The sequence below is a fragment of the Lactuca saligna genome, chromosome 9 (genome assembly GCF_052625555.1).
Source record: "Lactuca saligna cultivar CGN05327 chromosome 9, ASM5262555v1, whole genome shotgun sequence".
NCBI classification, from domain to species: Eukaryota; Viridiplantae; Streptophyta; class Magnoliopsida; order Asterales; family Asteraceae; genus Lactuca; species Lactuca saligna.
This window is the reverse complement of record NC_136425.1, coordinates 43,423,762-43,440,363: the sequence shown is the minus strand read 5'-3', so window position 1 is coordinate 43,440,363 and position 16,602 is coordinate 43,423,762. Positions and strand designations below refer to the sequence as shown.

At 39.6% G+C, this 16,602-nt stretch overlaps 1 protein-coding gene across 2 annotated transcripts; it reads left to right on the top strand.

Annotated features, from left to right (window-relative positions):
* Positions 1-10,661: 10,661 nt before the first annotated feature.
* On the top strand, positions 10,662-13,724 carry LOC145015578 (protein SMAX1-LIKE 3-like). 2 transcript variants are annotated; one of them, XM_078974050.1, is made up of 3 exons: positions 10,662-12,019; positions 12,118-12,319; positions 12,507-13,724. In XM_078974050.1, exons 1-3 carry the CDS (start codon positions 10,884-10,886, stop codon positions 13,569-13,571), a joined length of 2,403 nt encoding a protein of 800 aa, XP_078830176.1. In that variant the 5' UTR covers positions 10,662-10,883; the 3' UTR covers positions 13,572-13,724. The 2 variants fall into 2 exon arrangements, with proteins under 2 accessions (XP_078830176.1, XP_078830175.1); XM_078974049.1 differs by having other exon boundaries at positions 12,115-12,319.
* Positions 13,725-16,602: the final 2,878 nt, after the last annotated feature.

Genomic DNA, 16,602 nt, shown 5'->3' with positions numbered 1-16,602 from the left:
ATACAAGCATTTTGAAAAACGTCAACATATGAAATGTTGGTGAGTTCATAAGTAATGTTTGAAATAAAACGTTTTGTATTGTTTTGAAAACCACCAGAAAATCCGATATTTTCTGAAAAGAGTATTGTATAAAAAGTGTGAAGATCCGTAAGTATGTTTGTTTGTTTCTATAAATGTAAAAAGAATTTGTTGTACTTGGTATGCATCTCGTAGTTGTATGTATTGAAAAACCCTAGGAAAATCCAATGTTTTCCTAATACTTTGAATTACGCTTTTTGTGTGGTGTTGTATCGTTGCGACATGTGAAGTCAATGATTCCAGGTGACATTAAATTAAATGTGTATTGTGAATTGTTATAAACACGCGTTAATAGATACGACTAGTTTACAACCATACTAACGATCCCTTAGGCGTCGTCCGTACTATTCACTTAATCCAACCACCCTGACTTCTCGTAGCCCCACAACCGAGGAGAAAAGAGGGCACGAAGACCTCAATAATTCCATAAGTCGTTCAAGGCTATAGTGAATGCGAAGGGCCCTTGGCCCGACCCGCATTTTTGTGAATTCTCGACTTTAATAGCCGTACCAAAGGACCCTTGGGGCCCAATAGCCTAAAAGCCATTGAAAGTCCTTTTACACGGAGTTAGGTCATATAAGACCCAACAATCATGTAAGTAAGTTGTCTTCGGGCCTAAATATCAGGTCATTGGGCTAGCTAGGCCCAACAAGCAAGATTTCACACTTTTGGGGCCAAAGATGGTGTATCGACGTCTGTGTATTCCCACGTATGTATTGACTTCCCGAAATTTCCGCATGTGTATTGAATATCGTCGTGTTAGTAGTTTCAGATTCGTTATTGATTTGAGACCGAATCAATTCGTTTAGTAACGATTTTTGGTGTTGATAGTGTATTAGGTTTTTTTGGTAGTCGCGGTACCAGTATTTTATCTCAACGGATTTATTGTTTAAACTTTGGAGTTTTTCTGTTTGCAGCCCCTTTCTTTTATGAGTTTACACTTTTAACCATTTGAATAAAAGAATTTCCAATTTAGTCCTTAGACCATTTTTCTTGACATTTTAATATCAAAACTTGTTGAAAATGGTATTTTTTTCGGCTCATATTTATTTGAAAACAGTTTTAGTCCCTCAAAATGAAGTTTTCTCGGTTGAATCCTCATTTTTCGGAACTTTTACACTTTTGGCCCAAAATAGAATTTTTTTTACATCTTTGGTCCTTTTTAAATATGAAAAGTGTTTTAACCCTTGAAATGGACTTGGAGCACTAGTGGTCCCCTGTTTTACAGAAAAATACAGTTTCAGCCCTTCATATTTGAAAATCTCGCATATGGGCTTTATTGGGCCGAAAAATTCATTTTTGGCCCATTATGCTTAAAATTTTACATTTTAGTCCTTCAAAAGAGTGTATTTCCAGAAAATACATTATTGAAACTGTTTTGACTCACTTCAACCATCAGAATTTCTATTTTGTTGTTTTGGGCCCTTATATTTTATATTTTTGACATTTTGAGTCCAAAACTGGGTTTTTAGCCCAAAGAAGTTCATATTAACCAACTTGGTTATTTTTCTAGAAATGTTTTGTATGTAGTAATATAATTTATACTAGTATCATATAACTGGATGCAAATCTCGGTTTTAAGGACTTTTTGACCAGATCCAACATCACAATCACATAAAAACACAAATATAAACATAGAAATCACACAAAGCATACATATACACATAGATCTACACATTTGCTTGTATTCCCCCCCCCCCCCCACAAAACTTATAAAACCGAAAAATAGGGGGTATGAAGCTCACCTTTGGGTGTGGTTTCGGTTTTGGAGAAGAGATGGAAGAAAATGAGATGATTTTCGATCCTAGCAACACTTTGATGAAGATCTCAAATTTGAGGTGATTCTAGGATGCAAGATCATGATTTCTTATGAGTTAAGAAGGGATGTTTGATAAATCAAGGAACCTAGATCATAGATTTAAGTATAAACTTACCTTAGATGATGGTTCTTGTGAAAAATCTCCTTGAAATGCCCTTAAGTCTCGAAAATTTGGTGAAGAGAGGTGAGGGTGTTCCTTGAGAGTGTTTGATAAGCAAAAAGTGATTGAAGTGTGTGTGTGAGAGCTCTCGGCTGAGAACAAGAAGAAGAGAAGAGAGAGAGAGAGAGAGTTGAGATGATAATCCTAGATGCATGTTGGTCCATGCATGGAGGTATGTGATGCATAAATGAGGTGGCAACTTCTCAAGTCAACTCTTCACTCCTTGGGTTTGGGCTTGGGCCGGGATTTGGAAAGAAAAAGGAGATTATTGGGCTTTAACACCCCTAAGCCCATATTAGAGTTAGGTTGGGTGATTTTTAGCCCTATAAAATATAAGTGTGATTTTTATGCTTTATTAGGCTAGATTAGGTTAATTATGGTCCATAATAGTTCATAATATTTAATCTATTTCATTCTAGGCCCAATATGGCCCAAAATGTTGAAATAAATGAAAGTGGGTCCAATTAGAGCCCATTTAAAGGTTCTAAGCCCAAGATAGTCAAATTGGAAGCTTATTGGCCCATTGGGTCCAATAAGGAAGTCCTAGTCCAAAATGGACCTAAACAAGAACTTCTAGGGTTTCCAATTACTTGTTGACTATTTGAAATGCTTGTATGGTGTACTTGATTGAAATTTTTGTTGCCATGAAGTAAGCATCTTACATGCTCTTAAGTTTTTGATTCAAAATTTTACTTGAGTGTTGTGATTACAAGGCACAAAATTTCTAGTTGTGACAGATGAGGATACGAGGAGGACCTGCTACCATGACATGCTACGAGCGGACATCCGAGAGAATGTTAGTTTCTCAGCTTGCCCTACCCTGGATTCCATGATTTCCAGGGCTAGGGAAAGGGAGATTGATCTGGAGCATATCCGAAAGAGGAAGGAAAAGGAGCGACAGATTACAGGGGCTTCAGGGAAGAAGCCCAAGGGATCAGATGTTGGGCCAAAAGGCCAACAGGGGCGAGGTCGTTGCAGGAAATGTGACAAGACGCACGAGGGAGCGTGCAAGTTGGGATCGTCAGGCTGCTATAAGTGCGGCAAGTTAGGGCATTTTAGCAGGGATTGTACCACCCCTGCACCTGTCTTCTCGACGTCTGAGTTGTTGTGCTTCCACTGCAACCAGAGGGGCCACAAGAAGGCCAATTACCCCCAGTTGACAGCAACATCCGCGCCAGTGAAAGTACCAACTCCAGCGACCCTGCAGATCACTGATGGCCGGCAGGTCAAGGCAGAGGCTCCGGTGGTGAGGAGCCGGGCATTCCAGTTGACTACCGAGGAGGCATGTGCCGCACCCGATGTGGTGACTGGTATGATTATGTATTTATGCTTTTATGTTATTCTGCTATAATGTTGATATGTTATATGTATGTGCTCTGCTTAGGATCGTTCCATGTGAGCGGTATCCCAGTTCAGGTGTTGTTCGATTCGGGGGCCACCCGATCATTTGTTTCTCTTGCGCATAGCAAGAAGTTTATTGAGTCTTCGGGTAGGTTGGATTGCCCTTTAGAGGTGGAAATTGCCGACAGTCGCTCGGTGCGAGCATCAGAGGTTTTCCGGGATTGCGTATTGAGATTGTTTGAGGAGCGTTATCTGGTGGATCTGGTTCCCATACCTTTGTGGGGGAACAAGGTTATTATTGGTATGGATTGGTTAAGCCCCAATGGGGCAGTGATAGACTGCACGCAGCAGTTAGTGCGAGTCAGAGCCCCAAGTGGGGGAGAGTTAGTGATTTAGGGTGAGAGACCACAGCGAGGGCCAGCCTTATGTTTGGCGGCGAGGGCAAGGCGCTATCTCCAGCAGGGTTGCGTAGGCTATGTCGCGTATGTTATGGATACCCGGGAGGCGGGTAGAGCGACGATGGACGAGGTGCCTATAGTATGAGAGTTCGCGGACATATTCCCCGAGGAGCTGCCTGGGATACCTCTGGAGCGCCAGGTGGAGTTCAAAATCGACCTAGTCCCTGGTGCGGCTCCAATAGCCAAGGCACCCTATCGGTTGGCTCCTCTCGAGATGCAGGAGTTGTCTACGCAGCTGCAGGAGCTGCTAGACAAGGGATTTATCAGGCCGAGCAGTTCACCCTGGGGAGCCCCAATTCTATTTGTGAAGAAGAAGGACGGGTCGCATCGGATGTGTATAGACTATCGGGAGCTGAACAAGGTAACAGTGAAGAATCGTTACCCACTCCTGAGGATTGACGATTTCTTTGACTAGTTACAGAGAGCATCTTGGTTCTCCAAGATCGATTTGCGTTCAGGTTATCATCAGATGAGGGTTCGAGAGGAGGATGTGCAGAAGACCGTATTTCGGACGCGCTATGGCCATTATGAGTTTGTGGTGATGCCGTTTGGGCTCACCAATGCTCCTGTCGCATTCATGGACCTCATGAACCGCGTGTGCAGACCGATGCTGGATCGGTCTGTGATAGTTTTCATTGATGACATCTTGGTTTATTCCAAGACGCAGGAGGACCACGAGGGGCATCTCCGAGAGGTGTTGGAGACCTTGAGGAGAGAGAGCTTATATGCTAAGTTCTCCAAGTGTGAGTTCTGGTTGCGCGAGGTGTAGTTTCTTGGGCCCATTGTCAACCAGGATGAGATTTCAGTAGACCCGACTAAGGTGGAGGCCATGATGAGATGGGAGGTTTCGAAGTCTCCATCCGAGATTCGGAGTTTCCTGGGTTTAGCGGGCTATAACCAGAGATTCATCCAGGATTTCTCTAAGATAGTCGTACCATTGACTAGGCTAACAAGACGCCGTGGTCTTTCGTTGGGGGCCTGAGCAGCAGGCAGCATTCGAGACACTGAGACAGAGATTGTGCGAGGCGCCAATCTTAGCCCTTCCAGAGGGAATAGAGGATTTTGCTGTGTACTGCGATGCGTCCATCTCAAGTTTGGGCGCGGTATTGATGCAGAGAGGACATGTCATCGCCTACACATTGAGGCAGCTGAAGCCTCACGAGGCGAATTAACCGACGCATGACTTGGAGCTGGGGGCTGTTGTGTTCGCCCTCAAAGTTTGGCGTCATTACCTTTATGGGGTTCGTTGTACCATTTTCACGGACCATAAGAGTTTGAGGTACCTAATGGATCAGCCGAATCTAAACATGAGGCAGCTAGGTGGTTGGACGTGGTAAAGGATTACGATTGTGAGATCCTTTATCACCAAGGGAAGGCCAATGTGATGGTCGACGCGCTTAGCCGTATGGTAGTGCCGATCCGAGATATCTGCATTCGGATGGCAGTAGTGACTCCGCTATTAGATCGGATTCGGGAGGCTCAGCAAGAGGTTATGAAGGAGGAACATCGGAAGAGTGAGTGGATTGTGGGACAGGTTTCCTCCTTCGACTATGATAGCCGAGGGTTATTGACTCTTCACCGTAGGGTGTGGGTCCCTTATGATGGTGGCGTGCGTCAGCATCTGATGGAGGAGGCGCACAAATCCCGGTTCTCTATTCATCCCGGGGCGACAAAGATGTATAGGGATCTTTGTCTAGACTATTGGTGACCCTGCATGAAGCGGGATGTGGCTTGGTAAGTTGAGCGGTGTTTGACTTGCATGAAAGTCAAGGCCGAGCATCAGAGACCGCACGACAAGATGCAGCCGTTGGACATCCCGTTGTGGAAATGGGAAGATATTACGATGGATTTTATCACAAAGCTTCCCAGGACCGTGCGAGGAGTGGATTCGATATGGGTCATCATGGATCGATTGACCAAGAGCACCCATTTTATTCCAATTCAGGAGAGCATATCGACCGAAAAGTTGGACGACATCTATATCAGGGAGATAGTGGCGCGACACGGGGTTTCAGTATCCGTGATTTCAGATAGGGATGTGCGTTTTACTTCTAGGTTTTAGAAGAAATTTCATGACGAGTTGGGCACTCGTCTGCATTTTAGCACCGCCTTTCACCCGCGGACAGATGGTCAGAGTGAGCGGACCATCCAGACTCTAGAGGATATGTTACGGGCATGCGTGCTAGACTTCGGTGGTAGCTGGGATACCTATCTTCCTCTAGCTGAGTTCTCGTACAACAATAGCTACCACGCGAGTATTGAACGACCTCCCTTCGAAATGTTGTATAGGAGGAGGTGTTGGACCCCGATATGTTGGGGTGAGGTTGGCCAGAGGGTCTTGGGGAGCACTGAAGTGGTGCTCAAGACGACCAAGAGGATTCAGCAAGTTCGGAGCAGGCTTCAAACTGCACAGAGTCGGAAGAAAAGTTATGCCGACAAGCGCCGTTCAGACTTGGAATTCCAAGTTGGGGATATGGTTCTTCTGAAGGTGTCGCCATGGAAAGGCGTCATCCGATTCAGAAAATAAGGCAAGTTGGGCCCAAGGTACATCGGGCCATTTAGGGTTGTAGCCCGAGTGGGCAAGGTGGCGTATAGGCTGGATCTGCCAGCCGAACTCAGCTAGATCCACAACACTTTCCACGTCTCTCAATTTCATAAGTGTTTGGTGGATGACTCGGCAGTAGTGCCTTTGGAGGATATTCAGGTCGATGACAGCCTGAATTACATCGAGCGGCCTGTGGCAATCCTCGAAAGGAAGTCTAAGGATCTGAGGAACAAGAGGGTGGAACTCGTAAAGGTGCAATGGCAGCACTGGAAGGGTTCAGAATGGACTTGGGAGCCGGTGGAAGAGATGATGGAGCACTACCCCGAGCTGTTTCAGGATCGAGTAACAGACTTCGAGGACGAAGTCTAAAATAAGTGGGGGAGATTTGAAGCACGGTTCCCGGTACATATTTCTTGTAATTAATAATCCTTAATTCATGCATTTTGCCTTGGACTCGACGAGTTGAAGGTCCAACTTGCCAAGTATGAGCGGGATGAGACACGGGGTCTCAGCCTCGAACTCGGCGAGTCGGTTCCCTGACTCGGCGAGTAGGCCCTATTTGGGCAAAAAGCCTAACTTAAGTGTTGGCACCCTATTTAAGCACACTAACTCAGCCTCCCTTGTCCCTAACACTTCCAGAGAGCTGTAAAGAGAGACCCTAGCCCCCATATTGTTCTTGTGAGTGATTTTTTCTTGGTGAAGGAAGTTTGGAGCTTAGAAGAAGAAGGAGGAGGTTGAAGAGTGCAAGGAAGGGAGTAGATCCAAAATCTAGACTGTAAGAAGCTTCCATTCAGGTAGAAAAGTTCCTACCTTGATCACTAGTTCATTAGATACCATTTTTGTCACTAATTGGTGGTTTTTAAGCCCTAAAACACCAAACTCCATGTGTTTGTGCTTAATGATCCAAAAGGACTTCAGACCTAGACCTTGTGGACGTATTAGAAGCCTAAAGTTTCTGTGGTTGAAGTGATTGAGGTCCCCATTGGGTGTATAACCTCATAAAGAGCTTGGATTTGCCTTTTGGAGCTTGTAGGGCCATGCATGCACGTAAAGTTTGCAACTTTACATGATAAGGATGCCCTAGGAATATAGATCTATGGTTTTGAAGTGTTGCATGTCTAAGATTTGGTCTATATGGGAAATGGGTCAAGGGACTCGGCGAGTTCCAAAGTGGAACTCGGCGAGTTCTTTGAAGATGGCCTTAGACTCGGCGAGTAAGATGAACAACTCGGCGAGTCCTATGAAGATTGCTTGGTACTCGACAAGTTGTTCTTCAAACTCGGCGAGTCAGATGAACAGTTACTGAGTAAGAGGGGTTTAGGTGTTAAAGGTCAAACACTTCGTATCTGCACGCAGAATTTGCAATCTACGTGTAGCAATAGTCTCAGAAACCGAAATCCTCACAAAGGATGCTCTGGTGAGGATTTGGAAGCGAGTAGGAGATCTGCTCGTATGGACTCAGCGAGTTGTTCTTGGACTCGGCGAGTCGGATCGCGAGCCAGTTCTATCGTCCCAAGTAGTGAGTTAAAGGGTGACTTAGTGAGTGTGAAAAAATGACTTGTAGAGTGGGACCGGGTTAGTGGGAGAAGGACTCGGCAAGTTGGTGCCATGACTCTGCGAGTCCAGTCAACTGGAAGTTGACTTTGACCAAGGAGTTGACCTTAGACCTAGGGTGGGTCAGTCATCTGACCTAAGGGTATCTATGAGTGGCTAATCTATGTTTATGATTTATAGCCGGAGGATTACCGACTCAGGAGTCAGGCGCTTAGCAAGCAGACTTTCAGCAACTACTTTTCGAGGTGAGTTATCTTCCAGTAGCAGTGGGTCTAAGGCCACAATGTCGGCTCACTAGTAGGAGTTGTATGATTAGATGATTGTCTCTATGATATTCATCTAGGGCTGCTACTACTTGTGTTATGTTTATGTGCTAGTATGATATGATGCTATGTGCAAGTGACAGTAGGGGAGATAGTCCCCAGATTACCGGTCGATAGGACCGAAGGGGCAGATATGCCCAACCATGCTAGATAGATTATGTGATACATGTTATGTGGTAGTGGTAGGGGGTGAAATAGTCCCCAGTAGCCGGTTGAGAGGACCGAAGGGGAGACCAGCACCCAGGTATGCTAGTCAGTATCCGATCGAGATAACCGAAGGGGTAGGTCGGGTACCCAGATATGCCTAACAATATATGTATGTTATGTGGTTATTTGGTATGTGGTACGGTAGGGGAACTCACTAAGCTTCGTGCTTACGGTTTTTAGTTGTTGTTTCAGGTGCCTCTTCAGCGAAGGGGAAGGAGCTGGCGCGGTAGCGGCATATCACACACACACTCTTTGTTTTCCGCACTACGAGATATTCTGGGATTTGTACTCTGACTTTATGGTTGTTTTTATGTTTGGGTTTTAGACACGAAATATGTTTATGAAATAATGATGTTTATTCCCTAAATGTTTTCCAAAGTGTTGATTTGAAAATGAAATTTTTGGTTGTGAAAATTGGATCGTTACACCCTTGAAAAATACCGGTAATAGAAACCTTTTCTCCGTCCAAAGCTTCCATCGGTGTCCATAACACCGGCGAACCAAACCTCATCACCTGCGACACACCCAATCACCGGCGACGTCACATCAGTGGCGCTCCAGCTCCATTTTTGGCAAATGTAAGTAGTTTTTTTTTTTTTTTTCTCCCCCACTAAATGTAGATATTGGTTGAAGGAATTTCGAGTATATTGCCGGAATTTAAAGATTCCCACTAAGTTAGAACTTTGTGATGTCGATTCCCACCAATGTATTCTTCCATTGATTTTGTGTATGTATGTTGTGTATTTGTATGTGTATGATGCATGTATATGTGTTTTTGGATGTGTATTACTTTTATATGTGTATTTGTATGCATAGAAAGTTATGTAAGTAGTTTGTGTATTTTGTATGCAATTTGGAAACCACAATGTTATAATGAGAAAAATGAAAAAAAAAAACAAGTATGATGCTATAATGGGATGTGTATTGTTTTTGTATATGTGTATTTGTATTTATAGAAGATGATGTATGTAGCTTTTGTATTTGTATGCAATTTGGAAACTATAAAGCTATAATGAAAAAATGAAAAGAAAAAAAAAACGATGATATAATGGGATGTGTATTATTTTCCAACTATTTTTCTGCCAAATAAAGTTTCTTAGCAGTTATTATAAATATTATACTGTTTTTTCTAATTTTAATGGTAAATACAAAAAAATACAATTAACGACGACGGGCATGTGTTAGTGGCGACAAGGCTTTTAGGTCGACTACGGACATTAGTGGCGACAGTGTATTTGCGGCGATAAGGAGCAATAGCGGCAACATATGAAACATTTGCAGCGAGGCAACAACGTCGACACATCACCACAAAAGCCTTTAGCGGGGACATACCTGACTTTTAACGGCGACTCATGTCGCTGCTAATGCTCGTGTTTTTTGTAGTGTCTCATGTGACATTGTCTCTTTCTAATTAAGTATGTAAATTTTGTGTTCTTTTAGACATGTTTCTCTATTTATTTTTCAAAAATTTAGATGTATTTATGAGTTTATTTTTATGGAATTTTTTCAAATTAAACTAGTATGACCCATTAACCCGATTCAGATCCACAAACTTGATTCTGCTCATAAACCCAATTTTGACCCATGAACTTTTATAATTGAACGGATTAGTCATGCTAGTCATGTCCAAGTTTGGTATATGTGGGTTAATTAGGACCGAACAATATGACACGATTATTTAATTGTATGGATTATGTCTAGGTTAAGCTTTGTGAACTGCAAACCTATCAATTCAAACACAACATAATTACCACCCTAATAAATAAGATATGAAAATTCGTGAATTTCTCTAGGTTAAGCTTTGTGAACTGAAAACCTATCAATTCAAACACAACATAATTACCATCCTAATATGAAAATCTGTGAATTTCTCTGTAAAACATATATTAGGTTGAGAGAGAGAGAGAGAGAGAGAGAGAGAGAGAGAGAGAGAGAGAGAGAGAGAGAGAGAGAGAGAGAGAGAGAGAGAGAGAGAGAGAGAGAGAGAGAGAGAGATGGTATTATTTATTTACGATTTTCGACTGTAATACATTTATCAAAGTAAGACAAATCTTGTTATAGAAAGGTAGATAAGATAGAAGAATAATCGTTATAATTCCGTTTATTAGTATAATAATGGTAAAGCTTAAATCAGTCTTTTTATGAGAGGCGAACTTTGCTTTGCTTCACATGCATTCCACTTTCACATACAAAACTAACAACTACAAGAAAAGCACAAAAGCCCCACTTCACACTACTTATTTAGTCCTCTTCTTATAAACCACATATCACCACTACTTGCCTAACCAGTATGCACACCAACTTTCACGATCAAACCCACATGAAAAACAATACCATATAATTAACCATTTCTTGAACCCTATATACTTTCACAAATCTTCAGACACCGTAGAGAACCATGAGGGCTGGAGGCTACACAATCCAACACACACTAACACCCGAAGCCGCTACTGTTGTAAAACAAGCTCTTGGCCTTGCTAGACGAAGAGGCCATGCTCAGGTCACCCCTCTCCATGTTGCTAGCGCGATGCTTGCATCACCAACAAGCCTCCTCAGGAAGGCTTGTTTGCAACCCAACTCTCACCCTCTTCATTGCAAAGCTCTCGAGCTTTGCTTCAATGTTGCCTTGAATCGCCTCCCTACTTCTCAGTCTAGCCCTATCATGATAAACCCTACTCAATCTCACCACCCTTCTCTTTCCAACGCGTTGGTGGCAGCCTTCAAGCGTGCACAGGCTCACCAACGCCGTGGTTCTATTGAAAACCAACAACAACCCATTTTAGCTCTTAAAGTAGAGATAGAACAACTCATCATATCTATCTTGGATGATCCTAGTGTGAGTAGAGTCATGCGAGAAGCCGGTTTTTCTAGCACCCAAGTCAAAAGCAACATTGAGCAAATGGAGATATCTATCTCTTCCCCAAATCCCGTTAGTTTTTCTCAATCAAAAGAGAATATCAAGCCCAAATCTTTAGCCAAAGTCCAAAGTGAAGATGTGATGAGTGTTATACAAATGATGATGAATAGAAAGAGAAAGAATATTGTTGTTATAAGAGAGTGCCTAGCTAGCGCTGATGCTATAGTTAGAGGAGTTATAGACAAATTCGAAACTGAAAACAATATCAATTTGAGGTTCATGCAATTTGTAAGCCTTCCTCTACACTCAATTAATCATCTTTCAAGGGAAGATGTTGAAGATAAAGTTAGAGAACTTAGTTGTCTTGTAAAAAGCTTCGTAGGTAGAGGAGTAATTCTTTACTTAGGTGATCTCCAATGGGTTTCGGATTACTGGTCAAACCACAGCGAGCGGAAGCTAAACCGAAGCTACTACTACTCTCCAATGGAGCATATGATCATGGAGCTTAGTGGACTCATGTTTGGTGTTGATAGTGGGAAGTTGTGGTTGATGGGGATTGCTAATTCTCAAACATACATGAGGTGCAAAACAGGTCACCCTTCACTCGAAACACTATGGGATCTTTGTCCGTTTACACTTCCTGTTGCTAGCTTGGACCTCACCCTCAATCTTGAAAGGTAACAACTTTTACTTTCTTTTTGGTTCTATTGCACTAAAGATTAGCTTTTTTTATGTTAAAAACTGATCTCTGAAGTGGGTTTTCTTTTATCAGCAGTAAAGATTCAGGAAATGAGATGAAAATGCTCACATGTTGTAGTGAGTGTTCCGTTAACTTTTCGCGAGAGGCTGCTCGAACCATAAGTAGCTATAATCGCACCAATCATGTATCCATGACTACTACTACAACTGGATCCACTTTGCCTTCATGGCTTCAACAATACAAAGAAGAGAACTCAAGACAGACCTCCAATGATCAGGTTAGGTTCTTGTTGCATATATATATATATATATATATATATATATATATATATATATATATATATATATATATATATATATATATATATATATATATATATATATATATATATATATATATATATATAATGCTTAAAAACCCTAATATCATTACAGTTATCTAAAACGATACGATAAATGTTACAGGGTTGTGAAAAAGTTGCGAATCTTTGCAAGAAATGGAACTCAATATGTAGTTCACTTCACAAACAGCCCATGGCTTCTTCACCAAATTTGCACCCACACCATCTCACATGGCCCGTGATTTTTGAAACCAACAGATCCCCGAAAGAACACCAGTTCTTCAACGGTGTTGATCAATGTTTCGAGGAGCCCAATCCCAAAACATTCATGCCTGAACTCTTATCGAATCCAAATTCCAGTCCAAATTCGGCTTCATGTAGTGAAGCTAGTGAAGATGACGATCATGACGATCAATACTACTTGCACAAGTTCAAAGAAGTGAACTCTGAGAATTTAAACATTCTAAGCAGTGCATTGGAACGCGTTGTACCATGGCAAAGAGAGGTGATTCCCGAAATAGCAAGTACAGTACTTCAATGCAGATCAGGTGGAATGGAAAGAGAAGGAAAAGAAGAAACATGGTTATCTTTCTTGGGTGCTGACAACCATGGGAAAGATAAGATTTCAAGAGAGTTAGCCAAGATTGTATTTGGATCAAGAAACAACATCGTTCACATTGGCATTAGTAGGTTCTCAGCAACACGAGCCGATTCCACAGATGATGATCAAGAATTCATTAGCAACAAAAGGGCGAGAGACGAACATGGCCAAAGTTATCTCGAAAGATTTGCTGAAGCTTTACAAGAAAACGCGAACCGTGTGTTCTTTATGGAAGATGTAGAGCAGGTTGATTACCATTCGCAAATGGGGATCAAGAAAGCAATCAAGACTGGAGTAATCACACTAAACGGTGATCAAACAGTTCCTCTCAAAGACGCCATTGTCATTTTCAGCTGTGAAAATTTCAATTCAATTTCACGAGCTTGTTCTCCTAGCTTAAGGAGAAAATACAGTGACAACGATCAAGAAGAAACCATTGAGGACTATGGAAAGGACGCTACCATCAGTTTGGACTTGAATGTTGCTACAGATGATCATAAAAGATCAAATGAACATGGCTCGGTTTCTGATGTTGGGATTTTGGATTTAGTTGATAAGCAAGTAATTTTTAAACTCCAAATGCTGTAATAAGCTTTTTTTTGTAAATTAGGGGTGTAGCTTGAAATGGGGTTAAGTTTCTAGATTTCGTGATAGAAATGTGAGTTTTTTATTAGAGTATACTAACCACTGTTTTTAATCTTGTTTCTTGATACATTTGGTAATATATATTTATGTTCATGATGCTTCATTCTTGACGTTAATTTTACATAAAAAATATTATCATATTTTTAAAAAAAATCTCAGAAAACACTAATTAAGTTTGGATAATTAAGATTATACGTTTGCATGGTCTGCAACTAAAAAAAAGGAAAAGATTTTCATGTATTTATGTAATATAATTAATAAAATTACATTATAAACTCTTGTACAAACAAAAATATATGTGAGAATTAAAACTCATGAATACGATCAATTTCAACTTATACACATCACGGTTTCCGAAAAAATAGTGGCAAATCTCTCCTTTTTCTTTTCTTTACCTGGAAAATAAAATTTCATTAGAAAGGAATATAAAAAGAAGGTTCACTTGTATTTGATCACAAGAACGCTTAAAGTGGTGTTGGGTAAAACATGAAATTCTTTCACAGGACTAGTGTTTCAGTTTTATATACCCTATTAATTTTACAAAGATATCGATAATGTTTATTGGTTATAATTTTATAGTTTATTCAATTTATGTGAATATAACAATTTATAGATTGTTTGTTAATAAACTGAATTAAACATGTCAATTTAAAAATACAAAAAGGAGGTTTATTCAAATGGTTGAATGTAGTTAGGTACAATGGAAAATCTTTAGTTTGAATTAGAGAGAGCAACCTTGATATTAAAAAATGAAATATCAGCGATCGTTTGTCATTCGCGTCGGATATCAGAAACGGGCCTCCTTGATGAATCTAATGAAATAATTGGCAACATAACTGTTCAAACTTAGCGACAATCTTACCCACGTCTGAAAGAAAATACTAAATACTAATACGTATTTGACACTAAAACACTGATAATGACAAAATTGCAACCGGATAGTGATGGTCTGTATCATCTCTAATTTGTCGCTGAATATGCCATTGCATGGAGAAGTTTATTGACAAAAATTCAGCCGCTAACTCCCTTGGGTAAGTTGTAAGCACTAAAATCCCTAACTTGAAAGTTGAAACCCAAATTATAACATGTTTAAACAACAAAAAATTAAGTGTCAACATCTTTATATATGTTAAGTACAAAATTAAATCAAATATATATGGTATATTCAAAACAACCAAAGATTAGATAATCATACAAGGTTGCAATTGTTTAATTTGTCCCATGGCTGTGTGGGTTTGTTGATCCAAATGGCACCCTATTTTCCTTTTTTTTTCATTTATTTCTATGACATTATTGTATTTTGAGAATGCTACATTTGGTTGCATTTTCAAAGTAGAGTGGAGTAGTATTTGAATTAATATATGCACCAGCTAGCTTCCTTTACATTATTTGTGCATGATATTTAATTTTTAACACCTTATTTTGTACGGCCGTTTACTATCAACTAGTTCATGTCTCTACTATTTGTGTCTAGATTCAATATTACCAACTCCACTATATGTTTATTTATTTTTAGTTTTATTACTTGTATATGTATTTATTTTTCTATTGTTAGCATTGGAAGATTATTAAGAGTGGATTGATGCTTTATTTGCAGGAGATTATCGAGTACGGTCATCTATTTTTTTATGTCAAAGTTCATCAATGGAAGATTTTACAATCCCCTATACTTACTCGGTTCTCATTTGACTATGGTGTTATTATTGTATTATTGTTTAGAGTACAGTAACAGTGTTTTTAAAAACAGGAAATTAAAGTTGGACACATCGCAGCTAATACACGTGCATTAGCATCGCCACTAACTGCATTTTCCATTTTTTTTAGTATTTAACATTAAAATTAGAAAAACACTATAAAAAAATATAAAAATGCTACGAAACATTATGTGTAGAAAAATAGTTTAAAACATTAAAATTTAATAATATATACGATAATCATCCGATCTAAAATATTGATCAAAACATAGTGCATGATATCTAAAATACTAACCCAAATAAAAATAGCACATAAATTCTAAAAGTAGCTACTCATCATCATCGCTAGTGCTCACTTTGTTTCCTCCGGTTTAACTATAACTAAACTTACAAAAATATAAGCAAAGTACAGAATATATTACCAACATATCATTATAGCATTCTACTTTACAAATTAAGGTCATGATGATTATAACATTCTTTTTTTTTTTTCATTTTTCTGTTGTAGCATTGTATTTTCAAATACATTTAAACATATATCATACACATATTGCATATACATTATAGCATTGTTCTTTTATTATTATTATTATTATTATTATTATTATTATTATTATTATTATTATAAATTTTCCATTATAACATTGTACTATAACTAAACTTACAAAATATAAGCAAAATAAAAAATATATTACTATGACATCCCTAAATTTACGGTCATTTAAAAACATTTTATTTATGCTTACTTTGAATCAGAGTGATCTTTATAAATGTCGAATTTGTCTCATTAAAAGTATTTAAAAAAAATATGTTTTCCATTGATTATTTAAAACTTGGGATGTCATCACTAACATCAAACATAACCATAAACGAACCCTATATCATTATTCTTGCAGCATACAAACTCCATTAATCCCTCAGTAGATAATTGCATTATCTATCAGTATATTCGTATCGCTACCTATAATACAAATAAACTAAGTGGATCAGGTTAGGAAACCTAGTGAGTGATGGGTTTTTGTCATAAGAACATCCTATGTGCTCATACAAACCCTAATGCTTGGATCTAGGTTTCTCTATTGTACATGCAAGTTATCCAAGACTATAAACCCTAATTCTAGCATTCAAGTAATTATATTAACATGAGAATAGGTTTAAGATCATACCTTGATTGTTATGTAGCAATAACAATCTCAATTCCTCCTTGTATTGACTTCAAAAAGCTTAGAGTCACAAATGTCACTCCTCTAATGGTTCACAAACACCAAGAGCAAGAGGAT